Consider the following 23,540-nt stretch of genomic DNA (forward strand, 5'->3'; position numbering starts at 1 on the left):
TACACATTCAGTAATGGCGCGCACAACAATTTTTTTGCATCATTTATGATGTGTACGCTGTAAAAAAAAAATGAAATAAACACTGCTTTCTTTCACTTATTAATGTGAAGCGCGAGGTGCGATGAATGAATTTAACCTCCATGTTCCTCACATTAATAGTGATTAACCCCATCATGTACCTCGCACATTAACCCATTATGACCTGAGAAACATGATGGGATTAATTACTATTAATGTGAGACGCATTCAAAATTCATCACACGTCACGCCTCACATCAGAAAACGGAAGAACTTTTTTTTTTTATTACTGTTGGCAAAGTATCGAAATCGCAATACTAAACGAAGTATCGGTATCGAAGTCCAAATTCTGGTATCGTGTCATCCCTACCCTGTATGATACTGTCAGCAATGATTCGAGAATGTCAGTATGTAGGGACACAGCCCTTTGACAAGGGGAATGGTAATCCATGTTACTAGAGAAAGGCGGTGTTGACTATAGACACTGCGTTGAAGGGCGGCGGTGGTGAGGAAGGGAGTGCCCACGTTTGGGAAACAGCCCAGGCCCTATGGTCTACTTAATCTGGCACTGGCCCCTGGGGCGGGACACCTTGATCAGCTTATCATTGGGTGACCCTTCTAATAAAAAGAGATTGTACCAAGTGCACAGCCTCCTTAAAGGAACAGTGTCATCACAAATTATTTTTTTATATGTTAAAGATGTTAGTGCTTTATTAAAAACGTTTATATTCATTTGTGTGTTTGTGTTTTACTTTTTCTTATTTTTACACTTTTTCTTCCCTATGGGGGCTGCCATTTTTTGTTCCATTTCTGTCTGTGTCGATTAACGACACATACAGACATGGAATACGGCAGCCACAGTCCCATAGGGACTGCGAACGGCTCCCGTCCCATTGACTTCAGTGTACGGCGTCTGTGTGGGAACTGCGCATGCGCCGCTCCCACACAGTCCAATTCGAAATTGGCGCCGTCCGGCGCCCTTTTCCTGTGGACCGGAAGTCGCGGCCGGACAGTAATATTACTACTTCCGGTCGCGGCTTCCGGATTTGTGCACTTGGACCAGCGGCAGCAAACGGAGCGGACGGGCCGGAGGGAGCCGCGGCGGCAGGAGCAGGTAAGAGATTTCAATGTATGTTCGTGTTTGTGTGTTTACTACTGTATGTAAACCTACTACACTGTGTGTTAGCTCAAAAAATGGCGACACACAGCGTAGGAGGTTACACCGTTCAAACCCCTCGTTTATCCCGGCACTAGCCAGGATAAAGGAGGGGGGGGATGCTGAGAGCTCACTAGAGCGAGGGCTTTTAACCCATTGTTGCAATGCTGCAATTTTGGGAATAGCTCCATCTAGTGACCAAAAATGGGTAGTATTATAAATTAGAATTAATTTATAATATTTCCTGACTATTTCCTGACTCGTGAAAAAAATAAAAAAAATTTGAACAATGTTTAATCACCCACACACTAAATGTTTAATTTTTTAAAAAAAAACATGTTTTTCTGGCAACACATTCCCTTTAAGCTGGCCATACACAAATGGCAGTGAGTAGTCTAATGTGCCCTAGTTCCCTATTCTATGAGAAAAGGGGAAGTGGAGTACAACCAACAGAATGACATGTAGTTGTAGTGTGATTTTGGAATATAAAAGAAGACAGTTTCCCACATATGGAATCACAGTGAAGTTGCAGTCAATACAAATTTGCACAGTTATATTGGGCCTTATACAATACCTTTTGTGGTTCTTGTTAGTAAGTTGGGTAGGATGTGCTGTAATGATCACAAGACAGCACCTGCCTGTATTAAAGAGTTCACAGGAATCTATGACCTGTAAACTACATTTTCTCTAGGGAAAGGACAGCCACCCAACAACAGTGCTCATCAGCTTTTGCTAGGGTGCTGTCTCCCAAATATAAAAGACGTACACCAGGTAGCCATGGCCTTAAAGTGTAGCTAAACGTTTGACAAACTTCTGACATTTCATAGTGACATGTCTGAAGTTTGGATTGGTGGGGGCCGAGCACTGAGACCCCCACCAATCGCTAGAACGAAGCAGCTAAAGCGCTCGTGTGAGCGCTCTGCCGCTTTGTGTCTGTTCGGCTTTTTCCAGAAAGCCGATGTATCGGTGTACAGGCTCATAGACTTTCTATGGAGTCCACACACCTGATACATTGATTTCCGGAAAAAAAAACGAACAGACTCGAAGCGGCTGAGCGTTCACATGAGCGCTTCAAAAGCTTCATTCTAGCGATTGGTGGGGGTCTCAGTGCTCGGACCCCCACGCTTCCAAACTTCTGACATGTCACTATGACATGTCAGAAGTTTGCCGAACGTTTAGCTACACTTTAAGGCCCTTTTACACCGGCCAATTATCAGGCAAACCAGCGTTCACAAAACGCTCATTCCCGATAATTGCCCCATGTAAACAGGGCAACGATCAGCCGATGAACGCGTAAACGATCAGTCATCGGCTGATTGCATCATTTTAAATAACAAAACTATTATCTTTGTCTCGATAATCGGCACTCATTTACACGGCGTACGTCGAGCCGTTTAATATTACCCTTACAAAGTTTTTTTTATGCGGATTTTGACGCAGAAAATACGTCAGAAAAACATCCGCAACCGCCTCCCATTGATTTCAATGGAAGGCAGAGGCGTTTTTCCCACGGCGCTTTTTAGCCACCCGCTGTAAAAAAAGCGCCATGCTTTCTTGCCCCAGTTTTGCCACTGACTTCCCTTTGAAATCAATGGGAGGAAGAAAGCGCTTCTCGCTGCCTTTTCTTGCCCATGGCGCTCAATGGCCGCAGCCGAAAAACGCAGTGAAAATCGCGGCAAGAATTTGCAGGCAGGTCAAAATGTGCCTTGAAAATTTCTGAAGGAATTTTGAAGCAGATTTTTCTGCCTGTAAAAAATGTGTGAACTGTATTGTTAGTTTTCACATTTTAATCCATAAACATTAAAGATGCAACATTTAATCAAATCTCAGATATTAACCCCTTCCCGGCATTTGCCGTATGGGTATGCCATGGAAAGCCATGACTTCCCGCAAATTGCCATATCCATACGCCAAATGTTTGTCACCGGCTCAGAAGCTGAGCCGATGCCATCATCGCCGGATCTCAGCGGTATCTTACAGCTAACAAACGGCTGTAATGGCGGGGACCGAAATTAGCTTCGATCCCCGCCATTAACCCCTTAAGGTGTTAACCACTTAAGGTGTTTGCAGCTCATCGGAACCCATCGGAACCCCAGCAATGAAATTGCCGGAGTTCCGTTGGCTGCAATGGCAACCAGAGGCCTAATACTGGCCTCCCGGTCTGCCTAGCACGGAAGCCGGTCAGGACCCACCAGGCGGCGGAGCCTGATCGGCTTCCATAGCTGCCGGCAAGATGGCGCCGGCTCAGGAGTGGTGCAAGTCAGAAGTATGTTACAGCTGACATCCGCCTGTAACGGCAGGAACCGGAGCTAGCTCCGATCCCTGCCATTAACCCCTTCGATGCAGCAATCGAAAGCGATCGCTGCATCTTAGCGGTTGCTAGCAGATCGCCAGCCCTGACAGGAAATCAGGACTGGCGACTGCTGCTATGGCAACAGGAGACACAATGACCTACTGCTCTGCCATTACGGAAGCCGATTAGGCCCCACCGGGAGGCGAAGCCTAATCGACTTGATGTCAGTGAATAACTGACAGATCTAATACATTGCTCTACGTAGGTAGTGCAATGTATTAGAAAAAAAACATCCGACCGTTGGACCTTCAAGTCCCCTAGTGGGACTTGAAAAAGTGTAAAAAAAGAAGAAGTATAAAAAAAATATAAAAAAAAAAAAAAGTGTCACAAAAAAAGGGAAAAAAATACAAGTTTGAAAACATAATAAAAGTTTCAAGTAATAAAATAAAACACAATCGACCTGTTCCCTTATCAAGTCATTTATTATTGAAAAAAATAATAAACCATACGTATTTGGTATCGCCGCGGCCGTAACGACCTGAGGTATAATAATATTATATTATTTATTGCACGCGATGAACAGCATAAAAAAAACAAAAAAAATAAAGTTAAAAACTATAACAGAGTTTGTTTTTTGGTCACTTTGCCCTACAAATATTGAAATAAAAAGTGATCAAAAAGTCGCACATATCCAAAAACGGTAACTATAAAAACTATAGCTCGCCTCTCAAAAAACAAGCCCTCATACAGCTCCGTCGACTAAAAAGTTAAACAGTTATGATTCTCACAACTTGGCGACAGAGAGAAATACATTCTTTTTGCAAAAGTAATTTTATTGTGCAAAACGTTGTAAAACATAAAAAAGTGCTATAAAATATGTATCGCCGGAATCGTACTGACCCGCAGAATAAAGTTAACATGTAATTTATAACGCGTGGTGAACGCTGTATAAAAAAAAAACTTTAAAAAAAAAAAACACAATTCTGGAAAGGTGCGGAGTGTGGACCAAAAGGGGCATAAGAAAGGACGCCATATATCAGTGCGACACCGGCCTGTGCAGAAAGGATTGCTTGACAGCATAACACACATCTATGGATTATGTTATTGTTTTTTTACCCCATTATTATACCTCCTGACTATGCCCCTGATGTACTCTGCCCAGCTTACATGTACCCCCACATTATAAACGGAAACACCAGCAATACTCAAATAAAACTACTACCAAGCAAAATCCGCTCTCCAAAAGCCAAATGGCGCTCCCTCTGCTCTGAACCCTACAGTGGCCCAAACATTTAGCATGTGCACAGCCAGTTATATCTCGAACAAGCCAAGGCATCGCACAATTACAAGTAGGTATCTATTTCCTTTCGGTTGTTTCCATTAAGGTTCCAGACAAAAACTAAAAGCTTCCCTATTAGTGTACCTTCATTCCTAAAAGAAGAAAAAAACAGCCCTTCTCTGCAAAAAATCATTTTCTCAAGTCTCTTGCAACAGTATTTAGTTATACATGGAGCAGAGCCACAGGGGACCAGGTTGTGTGCCAACCTCCAGCGACCATGCTCACTGCTGCCATGCTCAGTGTTTTAGGGCCCATTCACACGAACGTGAATAACGTCCATGTGCTGCGCATGGAAATCACGCGCAGCACATGGACCCATTGATTTCAATGGGGCCGTTCACACATGCGTGTGTCTGCTGCGTGAAACTCACTGCATGTCCTATATTGGTGCATTTTCACGCACCTACGCGCCCATTGAAGTCAATGATTGTGTGATTTGCGCATCAATTCAATTGAAAAATAATAAAAAATGTGCTTTGCAAGTGCGTGAATAACGCATGCCACTCACAAAGCACACTGATGCATAACGTAACACACACGGACCAGATTCACGCGCGTAAATCTGATACGCTCGTGTGAATGTAGCCTTACACTGAGCACCGACCAACAGCTTTGGTATGTCATGTGTTTTGGATAACTGCTGTGGTTGAATCAGATGAAAAAGTATAACAGACTGGAGGAGTTGTTCATGAAAAAAGTGTAAGTTGCAAACTGTTGGACCATTATATATAAAAAGAAGAGCACTCACGCGCGGAGTTTTAAACTGAAAGTGTTTAGAATATGAAGCAAATGGAGAATGTGGAGCAAGGCATGCTGGTACACCTGAACTGATGTTTATCACAGCCTGACCTCAAAGTTTCCCTTTGGGGAAAAAAAGAAGTGACCATCAATAAAAAAATCCAATGTTTGGCGATGTTAACAATTAAATTATTTTTCACTTTTTAGGTTATTTTTGTATAAACAACAATGGTAGCCTTCTTAAATTACCTTTACACTTGTACAAGTTTTTCATATGCATAAATATAAATATGTATTATTAATAGTGATGTAGTGACTGGCAATGCCACTGTTCAACAATGGCGATATTTTCAGGGTTTCTTATTCCCCCTACTCTTATTTATACATTTTTTATACATTATATTTTATTATTTTACTTTATTATTTTTTTTATAGCACAAATTATTTTATTTTTCCCCCCTCTTTTTCTTTGGATTTTTGGGTTTATTATAATATTTTGTCTTTTTCTCACGGATCGATATACTGGTTCAGTCCCCCCCTTGTGCTCTATGTTTGATAAATTAATACAATTCTTATTGATCTAGGTTTTGTTTGTGGAGGCATGATGGCAGATGGATCGGTTGTTATTTTGTATAATAGATTACCTTTTTCTAAAAACATTTAATAATAAAAACGTTAAGCACCGATTATACTTACAGCGATTGTGCGCATGCGCGTTGCTCTACCCCTCTGCCGCAGACCGGAATTTGTCATACTATTGGCGGACATCCATTATGGGCATATTGCATGTAGTGACGTAGTGACGTATGTTGTGGACGTGATGTGACATGCGCCATTGGCAATCACTCTCTCCACTTAATATTTAAACCAGGATTTTGAGTAGCACATTCACCTCCTGACGAAGGTTGTGAAACGCGCGTCAAGGTGCATTTTCTCCTGGTGTAAGGTCCAACCACCATCATGTCTTCCACAGGTATACTTATTTGCAATGGTTTGTATTTTTGAGGATCACTGCCTCGAGTACTCTACAGGCGTGGGTTATTACTAACATTTTTTGATTAACTGCCCGTGCTTGTAACTATTGTTATCTGTGGATCAACTATGAATTATGACTATGATGGTGTTACACCTGGTTGATTTTATATAAATGTTTCTTATATGTCTGTAGTACATATTTGTAGGGGGGTTAGGTTTGTTTAAGGCCTCATTGACACGAACATGATATACGTCTGTGCGACTCGCGTGCTTTTCACGTGGGTCGCACGGACCTATACAAGTCTATGGGGGCATGCAGACAGTCCGTGAGTTTTGCTCAGCGTGAGTGCGCTGAAAAAAACTCACGACATGTTCTAAAATTCAGCGTTTATCGCACATCACGCACCCATTGAAGTCAATGGGTGCGTGAAAACCACGCAGGTCGCACGGAAGCACTTCCGTGCGAACTGCGTGATTCGCGCAAGAGCTGTCAAACTCTGAATGTAAACAGAAAAGCACCACGTGCTTTTCTGTTTACTAACATCCAAACAGAGTTTCTTAGAGATGAGCGAACCGTCCGAACCGAACTTCACCGGGTTCGGCCGAACTCGTTTTGACCGAACCCGGCAAAAAAATGTTCTGGTACGCGACGTCAGGAGACAGTCACTGTCCAGGGTGCTGAAAGAGTTAAACTGGTTCAGCACCATGGACAGTGACTTCCGATCCCAATATACGTGAATGTGTAAAAAAAAAAAAAAAGTTCTGACTTACCGATAACTCCCGGCTTCTTCCTCCAGTCTGACCTCCCGGGATGACAATTCAGTCCAAGTGACAGCTGCAGCCAATCACAAGCCAAGCACAGGCTGCAGCGGTCACATGGACTGCCGCGTCATCCAGGGTGGTGGGGCCAGATGTCAAGAGAGGCGCGTCACCAAGGCAACGGGCGGGAAGCTCTCGGTAAGTACGAACCTCTTTTTTTTTTAACAGGTTACTCGATATGGTGATCGGAATTCACTGTCGAGGGTGCTGAAAGAGTTACTGCCGATCAGTTAACTCTTTCAGCACCCTGGACAGTGACTGACGTCGACTAGCCTCATCTCTATGATGGCGGCTGCGCGAAAATCACGCAGCCGCGCATCATACACTGATGACACACGGAGCTGTCAAGTGCCTTTTGCGCACGCAAAACGCTGCGTTTTTTTGCGTGCGCAAAACGCACACGCTCGTGTAAATGAGGCCTAATTGTGAATTCATAAAAATTTAAATTATATTTATTGATTAAATAAATGTGTATTTTTTTAGATATTCTTTTTTGGTTTAACGTTAAAAATTAACCCTGACTTACTACATAACCAGGTCTCATGTACCATCTCCCACGTTCAGGAAACCGGGGAGATTTAAACACAAAGAACCTTCTGGTCGGCCCACCCAAAAAAGACAATGTTCCCATGCTTTCTGCAACAATGTTTTATGACAAATAGTCTAGAAACAACTCAACACATTGACAAGTAAAACATGATGTTTCATAAAGCAGTCGTACAACCCTCAAGTGTCCACCACACCACAGTAGTCTTCAGTTAGTGCCTCTTCTTCTTGTTCACACTTTCCTCATTGTTTCCGACAAAGTTTTATCACATATTTTGTGAAAAAATTACAGATAAATATTTCCAACCACAAAAACGATGCAAAAATCTGAAGCAGAAGCATATGCATATACTCTAAGGCCTGCCGTTTTTGGCTCAGTTTTTTAGCCAAACACTGGAGTGGACACAAAAGGAAGCAGATGCATCAGTCTTTTCTTAAGGGTCAGTTCACACATTGCGTAAATACTGCGAAAATCTGCAGCAAATACAGCAGCAAAGTGGATGAGATAGGACAAATCCCATCCACACAAAGCGTAAATACTGAGTAGAAAAAACGCTCAGAAATTGACCTGCGGTGCGGAATTTTATTCCGCAGCATGTCAATTGTATTTGCGTAATCACTGCTTATTTGTAGCGGGTTTTCCCCACTGAATTCAATGGGTAAAACCTGCAACAAATAGCAGTTGTTGCGTTTTTTTGCAGCGTGTTCACATCGATTCCGCCGCAAAAAACACAACTCAGGAAAAAAAGAAAACCTTATACTTACACAGAAGACTGTTTCTTCGCCCAGGCCGGCCTCCTGGGATGACGTTTCATCCCATGTGACCGCAGCAGCTAATCACAGGCAATAGCGGCAGTCACATGGGAAGAAATGTTATCAGAGAAGGCCAACCTGGATGACGTCAGAGAGCCGGCCCCCTTGGATGACGCTTCATCCCATGTGACTACCGCTGCAGCTGTCTCCTGGGATAAAACGTCATCCCAGGAGGCTGGACTGCTAGCAAGTGCTGCTGTTTTTCGCCCATAATTCCCTGCGGTGCACAGGGCGGATACGCTGCGTGCTTTTACGCAGAGTATCCGCCCTGTTATCCGCCCTGTGTGAACTCAACCATATACCTATCCTTCCTTTTGGATATCTAAACAGTAGAGGAGAAAAAACAACACAAAGCGCACACAGTGCATCAAATGATAAAATAAAAAAGCCACAGATCGGTGATCAGTTCTGCTGACCTGGTTAGTTGCGCTAGGAGCACAACATCCTTGAAAACGTGTTTTAAAATATTGCTGCAGCCAAGGTTCCGATCCGGATCCAGTGGTAAATGGTAATTTTGGAAGTTTGAGGAAAAAACAGATATTCCCTGGTACTGGTAAAACCCTTCTTGAGTAATGAGGATTTAAAACAATCAAATGTAATATCAGATATTGTTTTAATTACTACGCGCTTCAAGGCCGGACCGGCCTCTTCATCAGGTAAAATACAAATGCTATGATAGCATTTGTATTTACTCAAGAAGGGTTTTACCAGTTAGCAGTGACAGGGAATATCAGTTTTTTCCTCAAACTTCTTTTAGGATATGGAGCCTAAAACTGCACCAAAAACTGCATCAGAACTGTGTGTTTGAACCTACTCACGGATCGTCTTTTTAAGGCCAAGATCACATATGACATTTTTTGCTCAGTTTTTTGAGCCAAAGCCAGAGGTGGATGTAAAAAGGAAGGAAAGGTATATAGAAAAAATAAATGCATCTCCTTTCTCGTGTCCACTTCCGTGTTTGGCCAAAAAAACGGTGCGTGTGATCCTAGCCTAAAGGGCCTATCCAGGATTTCAAGATTGATAGGCCATTATATCAGATTGGAGGGGGTCACCGATCAGCTGTTTAAAGGTGTTGCGACGCTTCGGCCTCTCCATTGTTTACATAGGTTTCATTTTTGTTCATTCTTGCACACAAAGATACTTTTGTGCTGAAATACCTTACAAATTCGCTATGAAAGTAATAGCATGTGCAAGTACGAACAGTCTGAAACCTGTAGGTAAACAATGATGCTGCATTGTTTGTAAGAGCCTTGCATCCCGCTCAAGAAGCTCATCGTGACCCACACAAATCTAATATTAATGGCCGATCCGAAGGAGAAGTATACTGCACATCTCCAAAGCAGGTTCCTATAGTGTATTCATATCTACAATGATTCCAATAAAACTATTCAGATTCCCTATTTTTGGGGCCTAAATTAAAGTCTATACAACTATCCTCTACCTGAATTTACCTACAAAAGATAGTACCTGTATATAGTTGTAGCCGTTTACTTCCATTGTAATGAGCAGGATGCAAAGCTTCTCCAGCCCAGACAGGGATCCTCACAAAATAAAAATGTCCGATACATCCCAAACCAATAGGGAAATAATTGCCCTAAATAGAAGGAATGTTTATTTGTATCCTTGTGCCAACTGACCATGACATATCGGGAACTCCTGTAGAACTATCTACGGGGCCTCGCCGGAAGCATGATGAAGTAATCAGATTTAAAGGGGTTGCTCTTTTGGAGAGTCTGTTTGATAGAAGAGTCTCAAAGACAAACTAATGGTCTCATGCTGTTATACCCCCTTCCCCCAAAATAATGAGTTGCAATCTCTGGGGAAATTAATCAACAAGTGTTTAACCACAGCAACACTTCAGGAAAATTGAAGCATTACACAACACCAATTAAAATCAAAGGGCAGTCTGCGTAATGCATAGATGAAAAGGGTCCTCCAAAGGAAGAGACAAGTCTTCATTTTCTGTTATGTTCCCAAAAATAGGGTAACTGGGTCAAACACTTCCTTGTTCTATGACAGCACAATTGGGTTTCTGAAAATGACAATAAAATGTGTCCTCTGTGTTATGGTTCATAAGAATTTTCGGTGGGTGATTGCTCCTGTACAGGATATGCCACTTTAGTTCCTGTATTTATGGCTCCTCTCAGTAAAGATACTTTGTAGTTTAGTGTGATTATGATCAGGACATGACAAAACAACAAGCATCAACCATCACTAAATCATTTCATGCGTCTACTGAACTCTTGACAGAGGTGAAGCTTGAACCTCCAGGGACCTGATGCAATATCTATACCAGGGCACCAATAGGTGGAACACGGGACTGCATGGAACGCAATACCTGACATTAATGAAAGACACGCTAAAGATAGACGTACATTTAAATATTATGGGTCTTATGTCTCAATCTATACATGAAAATCAGAAAAGCATACTGGCACCAAGGTGAATCATGTGTCGACTAAGGGCTTGTCCACACATAACGGAATTTCTGCAGAAAATGTCTGCAGCAATTCCGCAGAAACTAACAGAAATTCCGCTGCGGAAAAACCGCACCATTTGGATTTCGCTGCGTTTATATCAATGCTGGGAGATGGAGACATCTCCTCCGAAAAATGCAGCAATTCTGTCCACATCAGGAATCGACATGCTACAGTACGAAAAATACGCACCGCAGGTGGATTTCTGGTCCGAAATTGTACGCAGCGTGTGGATGAGATTTATTAAAGCTCACCCACTTTGCTGCTACTGTATTCGGCTGCGCATTTTCCGTCCGCAATTACGGATGGAAAATACGCAGCAGTTCCGTTACGTATGGACGAACCCTTAGAAAGGTCTGATGTGCGACCCCTCAGTGTGGGCCTCTGTGTAGTTTGCAGGAGGCAATGTTATGACCCACACATGTGCCCACTAGCTTATTTGTCTGTTAGCCCTAATAATAAAAGGTTTGCCAGGTGACAAATAGGGAGCAAGCTACTTAAAAGGAAAGTGAGCAAAGCCCACTTTTATTTCAAGTAGCTTGCTCCCCATCGTCTTACTTTATGCTTAGATCTACATTACAGTACAAGTACTTTCACGTGTCTGCGCAGAATCATGGACTTTACAGGGACTCTGTGGTTTAGTAAGAAACTGCCAACATTTTAGACTTGTCCCTTCTGACCGGTCAATGAGGTTCAGATACACCAATTGTCTACAGCAGATGCACCCACTAGCTTTTCTTTATTAGGACTTATGTCTAGCAGTGACATCTTTTTAAGAACATATACCCTATACAGTGTACTCATTAACTTTCCGTTCTCATATCTAACAGGATAACTAGTAAGGTTATGGTGGGATCAAAGCCATCAAAAAACATATTCTAACAAGTATCCACCCCCTCTTTCAGCAAGAGAAGCCATATGTCATGTGGACCCTCTTCAACGCCAATTATTCTAAATGATTATCCTACAACTTCCTTCTCCGCCAGCGTTTGTATACAAAGCATTCCACTCTCCCAACTGAACATGTCCCGGATAGTTGTTACATGTAGTGAATATAGTTATTACATGTACAGTAGTGGAAAGTTATTCCATGTAGTGAATATAGTTATTACATGTACAGTAGTGGATAGAGTTATTCCATGTAGTGAATATAGCTATTACATGTACAGTAGTGGATAGAGTTATTCCATGTAGTGAATATAGTTATTACATGTACAGTAGTGGAAAGTTATTCCATGTAGTGAATATAGTTATTACATGTACAGTAGTGGATAGAGTTATTCCATGTAGTGAATATAGTTATTACATGTACAGTAGTGGATAGAGTTATTCCATGTAGTGAATATAGTTATTACATGTACAGTAGTGGAAAGTTATTCCATGTAGTGAATATAGCTATTACATGTACAGTAGTGGATAGAGTTATTCCATGTAGTGAATATAGTTATTACATGTACATTAGTGGATAGAGTTATTCCATGTAGTGAATATAGTTATTACATGTACAGTAGTGGATAGAGTTATTCCATGTAGTGAATATGTACAGTAGTGGATAGAGTTATTCCATGTAGTGAATATAGTTATTACATGTACAGTAGTGGATAGTTATTCCATGTAGTGAATATAGCTATTACATGTACAGTAGTGGAAAGAGTTATTCCATGTAGTGAATATAGTTATTACATGTACAGTAGTGGAAAGAGTTATTCCATGTAGTGAATATAGCTATTACATGTACAGTAGTGGATAGAGTTATTCCATGTAGTGAATATAGCTATTACATGTACAGTAGTGGAAAGAGTTATTCCATGTAGTGAATATAGTTATTACATGTACAGTAGTGGAAAGAGTTATTCCATGTAGTGAATATAGCTATTACATGTACAGTAGTGGAAAGAGTTATTCCATGTAGTGAATATAGCTATTACATGTACAGTAGTGGATAGTTATTCCATGTAGTGAATATATTAATTACATGTACAGTAGTGGATAGTTATTCCATGTAGTGAATATAGCTATTACATGTACAGTAGTGGAAAGAGTTATTCCATGTAGTGAATATAGTTATTACATGTACAGTAGTGGAAAGAGTTATTCCATGTAGTGAATATAGCTATTACATGTACAGTAGTGGATAGTTATTCCATGTAGTGAATATAGCTATTACATGTACAGTAGTGGATAGAGTTATTCCATGTAGTGAATATAGCTATTACATGTACAGTAGTGGAAAGAGTTATTCCATGTAGTGAATATAGTTATTACATGTACAGTAGTGGAAAGAGTTATTCCATGTAGTGAATATAGTTATTACATGTACAGTAGTGGAAAGAGTTATTCCATGTAGTGAATATAGCTATTACATGTACAGTAGTGGATAGTTATTCCATGTAGTGAATATATTAATTACATGTACAGTAGTGGATAGTTATTCCATGTAGTGAATATAGCTATTACATGTACAGTAGTGGATAGAGTTATTACATGTAGTGAATATAGTTATTACATGTACAGTAGTGGAAAGAGTTATTCCATGTAGTGAATATAGTTATTACATGTACAGTAGTGGAAAGAGTTATTCCATGTAGTGAATATAGCTATTACATGTACAGTAGTGGAAAGAGTTATTCCATGTAGTGAATATAGTTATTACATGTACAGTAGTGGAAAGAGTTATTCCATGTAGTGAATATAGCTATTACATGTACAGTAGTGGAAAGAGTTATTCCATGTAGTGAATATAGTTATTACATGTACAGTAGTGGAAAGAGTTATTCCATGTAGTGAATATAGCTATTACATGTACAGTAGTGGAAAGAGTTATTCCATGTAGTGAATATAGCTATTACATGTACAGTAGTGGATAGAGTTATTCCATGTAGTGAATATAGCTATTACATGTACAGTAGTGGATAAAGTTATTCCATGTAGTGAATATAGTTATTACATGTACAGTAGTGGATAGAGTTATTCCATGTAGTGAATATAGTTATTCCATGTAGTGAATATAGTTATTACATGTACAGTAGTGGATAGTTATTCCATGTAGTGAATATAGTTATTCCATGTAGTGAATATAGTTATTACATGTACAGTAGTGGATAGTTATTCCATGTAGTGAATATAGCTATTACATGTACAGTAGTGGATAAAGTTATTCCATGTAGTGAATATAGTTATTACATGTACAGTAGTGGATAGAGTTATTCCATGTAGTGAATATAGTTATTCCATGTAGTGAATATAGTTATTACATGTACAGTAGTGGATAGTTATTCCATGTAGTGAATATAGCTATTACATGTACAGTAGTGGAAAGAGTTATTCCATGTAGTGAATATAGCTATTACATGTACAGTAGTGGATAGTTATTCCATGTAGTGAATATAGCTATTACATGTACAGTAATGGAAAGAGTTATTCCATGTAGTGAATATATTAATTACATGTACAGTAGTGGATAGTTATTCCATGTAGTGAATATAGCTATTACATGTACAGTAGTGGAAAGTGTTATTCCATGTAGTGAATATAGTTATTACATGTACAGTAGTGGATAGAGTTATTCCATGTAGTGAATATAGTTATTACATGTACAGTAGTGGATAGAGTTATTCCATGTAGTGAATATAGCTATTACATGTACAGTAGTGGAAAGAGTTATTCCATGTAGTGAATATAGTTATTACATGTACAGTAGTGGATAGAGTTATTCCATGTAGTGAATATAGCTATTACATGTACAGTAGTGGAAAGAGTTATTCCATGTAGTGAATATAGCTATTACATGTACAGTAGTGGATAGAGTTATTCCATGTAGTGAATATAGCTATTACATGTACAGTAGTGGATAGAGTTATTCCATGTAGTGAATATAGCTATTACATGTACAGTAGTGGAAAGAGTTATTCCATGTAGTGAATATAGCTATTACATGTACAGTAGTGGATAGTTATTCCATGTAGTGAATATAGCTATTACATGTACAGTAGTGGAAAGAGTTATTCCATGTAGTGAATATAGTTATTACATGTACAGTAGTGGATAGAGTTATTCCATGTAGTGAATATAGTTATTACATGTACAGTAGTGGATAGAGTTATTCCATGTAGTGAATATAGCTATTACATGTACAGTAGTGGATAGAGTTATTCCATGTAGTGAATATAGTTATTACATGTACAGTAGTGGATAGAGTTATTCCATGTAGTGAATATAGCTATTACATGTACAGTAGTGGATAGTTATTCCATGTAGTGAATATAGCTATTACATGTACAGTAGTGGATAGAGTTATTCCATGTAGTGAATATAGCTATTACATGTACAGTAGTGGATAGTTATTCCATGTAGTGAATATAGTTATTACATGTACAGTAGTGGATAGAGTTATTCCATGTAGTGAATATAGCTATTACATGTACAGTAGTGGATAGAGTTATTCCATGTAGTGAATATAGCTATTACATGTACAGTAGTGGATAGTTATTCCATGTAGTGAATATAGCTATTACATGTACAGTAGTGGATAGAGTTATTCCATGTAGTGAATATAGTTATTACATGTACAGTAGTGGATAGAGTTATTCCATGTAGTGAATATAGCTATTACATGTACAGTAGTGGATAGTTATTCCATGTAGTGAATATAGCTATTACATGTACAGTAGTGGATAGAGTTATTCCATGTAGTGAATATAGCTATTACATGTACAGTAGTGGATAGTTATTCCATGTAGTGAATATAGTTATTACATGTACAGTAGTGGATAGAGTTATTCCATGTAGTGAATATAGCTATTACATGTACAGTAGTGGATAAAGTTATTCCATGTAGTGAATATAGTTATTACATGTACAGTAGTGGATAAAGTTATTCCATGTAGTGAATATAGTTATTCCATGTAGTGAATATAGTTATTACATGTACAGTAGTGGATAGTTATTCCATGTAGTGAATATAGCTATTACATGTACAGTAGTGGAAAGTGTTATTCCATGTAGTGAATATAGCTATTACATGTACAGTAGTGGATAGAGTTATTCCATGTAGTGAATATAGCTATTACATGTACAGTAGTGGAAAGAGTTATTCCATGTAGTGAATATAGCTATTACATGTACAGTAGTGGATAGAGTTATTCCATGTAGTGAATATAGCTATTACATGTACAGTAGTGGATAGAGTTATTCCATGTAGTGAATATAGCTATTACATGTACAGTAGTGGAAAGAGTTATTCCATGTAGTGAATATAGCTATTACATGTACAGTAGTGGATAGTTATTCCATGTAGTGAATATAGCTATTACATGTACAGTAGTGGAAAGAGTTATTCCATGTAGTGAATATAGTTATTACATGTACAGTAGTGGATAGAGTTATTCCATGTAGTGAATATAGTTATTACATGTACAGTAGTGGATAGAGTTATTCCATGTAGTGAATATAGCTATTACATGTACAGTAGTGGATAGAGTTATTCCATGTAGTGAATATAGTTATTACATGTACAGTAGTGGATAGAGTTATTCCATGTAGTGAATATAGCTATTACATGTACAGTAGTGGATAGTTATTCCATGTAGTGAATATAGCTATTACATGTACAGTAGTGGATAGAGTTATTCCATGTAGTGAATATAGCTATTACATGTACAGTAGTGGATAGTTATTCCATGTAGTGAATATAGTTATTACATGTACAGTAGTGGATAGAGTTATTCCATGTAGTGAATATAGCTATTACATGTACAGTAGTGGATAGAGTTATTCCATGTAGTGAATATAGCTATTACATGTACAGTAGTGGATAGTTATTCCATGTAGTGAATATAGCTATTACATGTACAGTAGTGGATAGTTATTCCATGTAGTGAATATAGCTATTACATGTACAGTAGTGGAAAGAGTTATTCCATGTAGTGAATATAGTTATTACATGTACAGTAGTGGAAAGAGTTATTCCATGTAGTGAATATAGCTATTACATGTACAGTAGTGGATAGTTATTCCATGTAGTGAATATAGCTATTACATGTACAGTAGTGGATAGAGTTATTCCATGTAGTGAATATAGCTATTACATGTACAGTAGTGGAAAGAGTTATTCCATGTAGTGAATATAGTTATTACATGTACAGTAGTGGAAAGAGTTATTCCATGTAGTGAATATAGCTATTACATGTACAGTAGTGGATAGAGTTATTCCATGTAGTGAATATAGCTATTACATGTACAGTAGTGGATAGAGTTATTCCATGTAGTGAATATAGTTATTACATGTACAGTAGTGGAAAGAGTTATTCCATGTAGTGAATATAGCTATTACATGTACAGTAGTGGATAGAGTTATTCCATGTAGTGAATATAGTTATTACATGTACAGTAGTGGAAAGAGTTATTCCATGTAGTGAATATAGCTATTACATGTACAGTAGTGGATAGTTATTCCATGTAGTGAATATATTAATTACATGTACAGTAGTGGATAGTTATTCCATGTAGTGAATATAGCTATTACATGTACAGTAGTGGATAGAGTTATTACATGTAGTGAATATAGTTATTACATGTACAGTAGTGGAAAGAGTTATTCCATGTAGTGAATATAGTTATTACATGTACAGTAGTGGAAAGAGTTATTCCATGTAGTGAATATAGCTATTACATGTACAGTAGTGGAAAGAGTTATTCCATGTAGTGAATATAGTTATTACATGTACAGTAGTGGAAAGAGTTATTCCATGTAGTGAATATAGCTATTACATGTACAGTAGTGGAAAGAGTTATTCCATGTAGTGAATATAGTTATTACATGTACAGTAGTGGAAAGAGTTATTCCATGTAGTGAATATAGCTATTACATGTACAGTAGTGGAAAGAGTTATTCCATGTAGTGAATATAGTTATTACATGTACAGTAGTGGAAAGAGTTATTCCATGTAGTGAATATAGTTATTACATGTACAGTAGTGGAAAGAGTTATTCCATGTAGTGAATATAGCTATTACATGTACAGTAGTGGATAGTTATTCCATGTAGTGAATATAGCTATTACATGTACAGTAGTGGATAGAGTTATTCCATGTAGTGAATATAGCTATTACATGTACAGTAGTGGAAAGAGTTATTCCATGTAGTGAATATAGTTATTACATGTACAGTAGTGGAAAGAGTTATTCCATGTAGTGAATATAGCTATTACATGTACAGTAGTGGATAGAGTTATTCCATGTAGTGAATATAGCTATTACATGTACAGTAGTGGATAGAGTTATTCCATGTAGTGAATATAGTTATTACATGTACAGTAGTGGATAGAGTTATTCCATGTAGTGAATATAGTTATTACATGTACAGTAGTGGAAAGAGTTATTCCATGTAGTGAATATAGCTATTACATGTACAGTAGTGGATATAGTTATTCCATGTAGTGAATATAGTTATTACATGTACAGTAGTGGAAAGAGTTATTCCATGTAGTGAATATAGCTATTACATGTACAGTAGTGGATAGTTATTCCATGTAGTGAATATATTAATTACATGTACAGTAGTGGATAGTTATTCCATGTAGTGAATATAGCTATTACATGTACAGTAGTGGATAGAGTTATTACATGTAGTGAATATAGTTATTACATGTACAGTAGTGGAAAGAGTTATTCCATGTAGTGAATATAGTTATTACATGTACAGTAGTGGAAAGAGTTATTCCATGTAGTGAATATAGCTATTACATGTACAGTAGTGGAAAGAGTTATTCCATGTAGTGAATATAGTTATTACATGTACAGTAGTGGAAAGAGTTATTCCATGTAGTGAATATAGCTATTACATGTACAGTAGTGGAAAGAGTTATTCCATGTAGTGAATATAGTTATTACATGTACAGTAGTGGAAAGAGTTATTCCATGTAGTGAATATAGCTATTACATGTACAGTAGTGGAAAGAGTTATTCCATGTAGTGAATATAGCTATTACATGTACAGTAGTGGATAGAGTTATTCCATGTAGTGAATATAGCTATTACATGTACAGTAGTGGATAAAGTTATTCCATGTAGTGAATATAGTTATTACATGTACAGTAGTGGATAGAGTTATTCCATGTAGTGAATATAGTTATTCCATGTAGTGAATATAGTTATTACATGTACAGTAGTGGATAGTTATTCCATGTAGTGAATATAGTTATTCCATGTAGTGAATATAGTTATTACATGTACAGTAGTGGATAGTTATTCCATGTAGTGAATATAGCTATTACATGTACAGTAGTGGATAAAGTTATTCCATGTAGTGAATATAGTTATTACATGTACAGTAGTGGATAGAGTTATTCCATGTAGTGAATATAGTTATTCCATGTAGTGAATATAGTTATTACATGTACAGTAGTGGATAGTTATTCCATGTAGTGAATATAGCTATTACATGTACAGTAGTGGAAAGAGTTATTCCATGTAGTGAATATAGCTATTACATGTACAGTAGTGGATAGTTATTCCATGTAGTGAATATAGCTATTACATGTACAGTAATGGAAAGAGTTATTCCATGTAGTGAATATATTAATTACATGTACAGTAGTGGATAGTTATTCCATGTAGTGAATATAGCTATTACATGTACAGTAGTGGAAAGTGTTATTCCATGTAGTGAATATAGTTATTACATGTACAGTAGTGGATAGAGTTATTCCATGTAGTGAATATAGTTATTACATGTACAGTAGTGGATAGAGTTATTCCATGTAGTGAATATAGCTATTACATGTACAGTAGTGGAAAGAGTTATTCCATGTAGTGAATATAGTTATTACATGTACAGTAGTGGATAGAGTTATTCCATGTAGTGAATATAGCTATTACATGTACAGTAGTGGAAAGAGTTATTCCATGTAGTGAATATAGCTATTACATGTACAGTAGTGGATAGAGTTATTCCATGTAGTGAATATAGCTATTACATGTACAGTAGTGGATAGAGTTATTCCATGTAGTGAATATAGCTATTACATGTACAGTAGTGGAAAGAGTTATTCCATGTAGTGAATATAGCTATTACATGTACAGTAGTGGATAGTTATTCCATGTAGTGAATATAGCTATTACATGTACAGTAGTGGAAAGAGTTATTCCATGTAGTGAATATAGTTATTACATGTACAGTAGTGGATAGAGTTATTCCATGTAGTGAATATAGTTATTACATGTACAGTAGTGGATAGAGTTATTCCATGTAGTGAATATAGCTATTACATGTACAGTAGTGGATAGAGTTATTCCATGTAGTGAATATAGTTATTACATGTACAGTAGTGGATAGAGTTATTCCATGTAGTGAATATAGCTATTACATGTACAGTAGTGGATAGTTATTCCATGTAGTGAATATAGCTATTACATGTACAGTAGTGGATAGAGTTATTCCATGTAGTGAATATAGCTATTACATGTACAGTAGTGGATAGTTATTCCATGTAGTGAATATAGTTATTACATGTACAGTAGTGGATAGAGTTATTCCATGTAGTGAATATAGCTATTACATGTACAGTAGTGGATAGAGTTATTCCATGTAGTGAATATAGCTATTACATGTACAGTAGTGGATAGTTATTCCATGTAGTGAATATAGCTATTACATGTACAGTAGTGGATAGAGTTATTCCATGTAGTGAATATAGCTATTACATGTACAGTAGTGGATAGTTATTCCATGTAGTGAATATAGTTATTACATGTACAGTAGTGGATAGAGTTATTCCATGTAGTGAATATAGTTATTACATGTACAGTAGTGGATAGAGTTATTCCATGTAGTGAATATAGTTATTACATGTACAGTAGTGGATAGTTATTCCATGTAGTGAATATAGCTATTACATGTACAGTAGTGGATAGTTATTCCATGTAGTGAATATAGCTATTACATGTACAGTAGTGGATAGAGTTATTCCATGTAGTGAATATAGCTATTACATGTACAGTAGTGGATAGAGTTATTCCATGTAGTGAATATAGTTATTACATGTACAGTAGTGGAAAGAGTTATTAAGTCTACTGGACAGAGTTATTACATGAACAGAAGTGGATAAAGATATTACGTATAGTGGATAGTTATTACACGTAGAGGATAGTCATTACACGTAGTGGATAGTCATTGCACGTAGTGGATAGTCATTACACGTAGTGGATAGTCATTACATGTAGTGGATAGTCATTACATGTAGTGGATAGTCATTACACGTAGTGGATAGTCATTACACGTAGTGGATAGTCATTGTACGTAGTGGATAGTCATTGCACGTAGTGGATAGTCATTACACGTAGAGGATAGTCATTACACGTAGTGGATAGTCATTACACGTAGTGGATAGTCATTACACGTAGTGGATAGTCATTACACGTAGTGGATAGTCATTACAGGTAGTGGATAGTCATTACACGTAGTGGATAGTCATTGCACGTAGTGGATAGTCATTACACGTAGTGGATAGTCATTACACGTAGTGGATAGTCATTACACGTAGTGGATAGTTATTACACGTAGTGGATAGTCATTACACGTAGTGGATAGTCATTACACGTAGTGGATAGTCATTACACGTAGTGGATAGTTATTACACGTAGTGGATAGTTATTACATGTAGTGGATAGTCATTACATGTAGAGGATAGTCATTACACGTAGTGGATAGTTATTACACGTAGTGGATAGTCATTACACGTAGAGGATAGTCATTACACGTAGTGGATAGTTATTACACGTAGTGGATAGTCATTACACGTAGTGGATAGTTATTACACGTAGTGGATAGTTATTACACGTAGTGGATAGTCATTACACGTAGAGGATAGTCATTACACGTAGTGGATAGTTATTACACGTAGTGGATAGTCATTACACGTAGTGGATAGTTATTACACGTAGTGGATAGTTATTACATGTAGTGGATAGTCATTACATGTAGAGGATAGTCATTACATGTAGTGGATAGTCATTACATGTAGTAATCCTGTCTCCTGTGTAATGTTGTGTACTTTATCGATCTCCTCTCCCAATACAGTAGTGTGATGACAGGTCCAGCGGTATATAAAGTTTGCTCCCTCTCACACAATGCTATTCTCTCAGGCAGCGCACTGGTTAATAAAGTTTACTAGGGAGAGGGAGAAGAGGGGAGGAGGTTAAAGATCCCAAACTATGTTGTTTCCCCGTACAATGTTCTACAACTCTCCCGGGCAGAGCATGACATGAATGGGCACCGTGACAACCACATGACGCCCTCCTCTTACCACTTTGTCCATTAGTTTCCAGGTCTTCTCCACTGTCCGCCTATCGGCCGCCGCCTGTTTCGGGGGTCCCACAGCATCCTGAATGGCATCGATGAAGCCCTGGATGCGGGCCTTGCGGGGGTTGGCGCTCCGGGCACCCAGGATACGCCCGGTTGGGGCGCTGCTGATTGTACTATTGCTGCCTCCGCTGCTGGCCATGGTGTTGGAGACAGGAATAAGGAAGGAAGCGCGGCCTGAATCTCCGCAAGGACACAAAACGCAGGGTGTAGCGGGTGTCTGTGCAGGAGTGGCCGCTGGTCATGAGACACCCGGCGCCGAGTATGTGCCCCTTTTGCCGGGCTCTAGGAACTCTCTCTCCCCTCCTTTCCCCCTTCTCATCCGAGCTGCAGGCTGAGCAAGTAGTGAGGTCACCGGAGGAGGAGGATGGGAAGAGCTGAGCAGGGCTGGTTTAATCCTGCACGGCCCCTTTAAAGCGCCAGTTACCTCAAGTGTGTCCCTCAGCTAAAGCCAGCGGCGCTAGAATGAGGGGGAGGGCAGGTGGGGAGCAGAGAGGTGCTCCAACCAGGGGAGGGGGCACCAAGCAAATGAGGCAGGGCCAGCTGGGAACATGTGGCTAGTCAGACAGATGGCGGGGCTTAGAGGAGGTTTTCTCGTTTATACACTATTGCTGGTGATTATTCAATGTAACCATCTCACTTCCCCAAGTCATCTGTGGATTGTATCATGTCTTACCCTCCACTTATCATCCCTCAGAAGTAGCATCTTGTATCATTATTCCACCTGAAATATAGTAGATTGAATATAATATACTGGAAGCTACTGATCCAGGAAACGGCATAGATAGCAATTCCCGAATATAGGCCCACAGGTCGCAAACTCCGTTCAGCACTTTTCTGGTGCATTTTGTGTGGAAATAAAAGTGTGTACTTTGTGCATATGATTTCTTAAGTATTTGCTCCAAAACATTTCCACCACATCAGTCACTTTGTAATTCACATTAAGACACATTTACACGGGACAAAAAACGGGAGCGAGCGTTCCTAAGAACTCTCGTTCGGCCGATT

The 23,540-nt window shown here is 38.6% G+C and overlaps 1 protein-coding gene across 2 annotated transcripts in view; it reads right to left on the reverse strand.

Annotated features, from left to right (window-relative positions):
* CBLB (Cbl proto-oncogene B) overlaps window positions 1–22,978 on the reverse strand; it is a 157,888-nt gene extending 134,910 nt beyond the window's left edge. For both annotated transcript variants that reach the window (XM_075852808.1, XM_075852807.1), the window contains exon 1: window positions 22,477–22,978. In XM_075852808.1, coding sequence (XP_075708923.1) covers window positions 22,477–22,674 — 198 coding nt within the window. In that variant the 5' untranslated portion in view covers window positions 22,675–22,978. The remainder of the gene's footprint in view (window positions 1–22,476) is intronic.
* Window positions 22,979–23,540: the final 562 nt, after the last annotated feature.

Source organism: Rhinoderma darwinii, chromosome 2 (genome assembly GCF_050947455.1).
Source record: "Rhinoderma darwinii isolate aRhiDar2 chromosome 2, aRhiDar2.hap1, whole genome shotgun sequence".
In the NCBI taxonomy this organism is placed as follows: domain Eukaryota; kingdom Metazoa; phylum Chordata; class Amphibia; order Anura; family Rhinodermatidae; genus Rhinoderma; species Rhinoderma darwinii.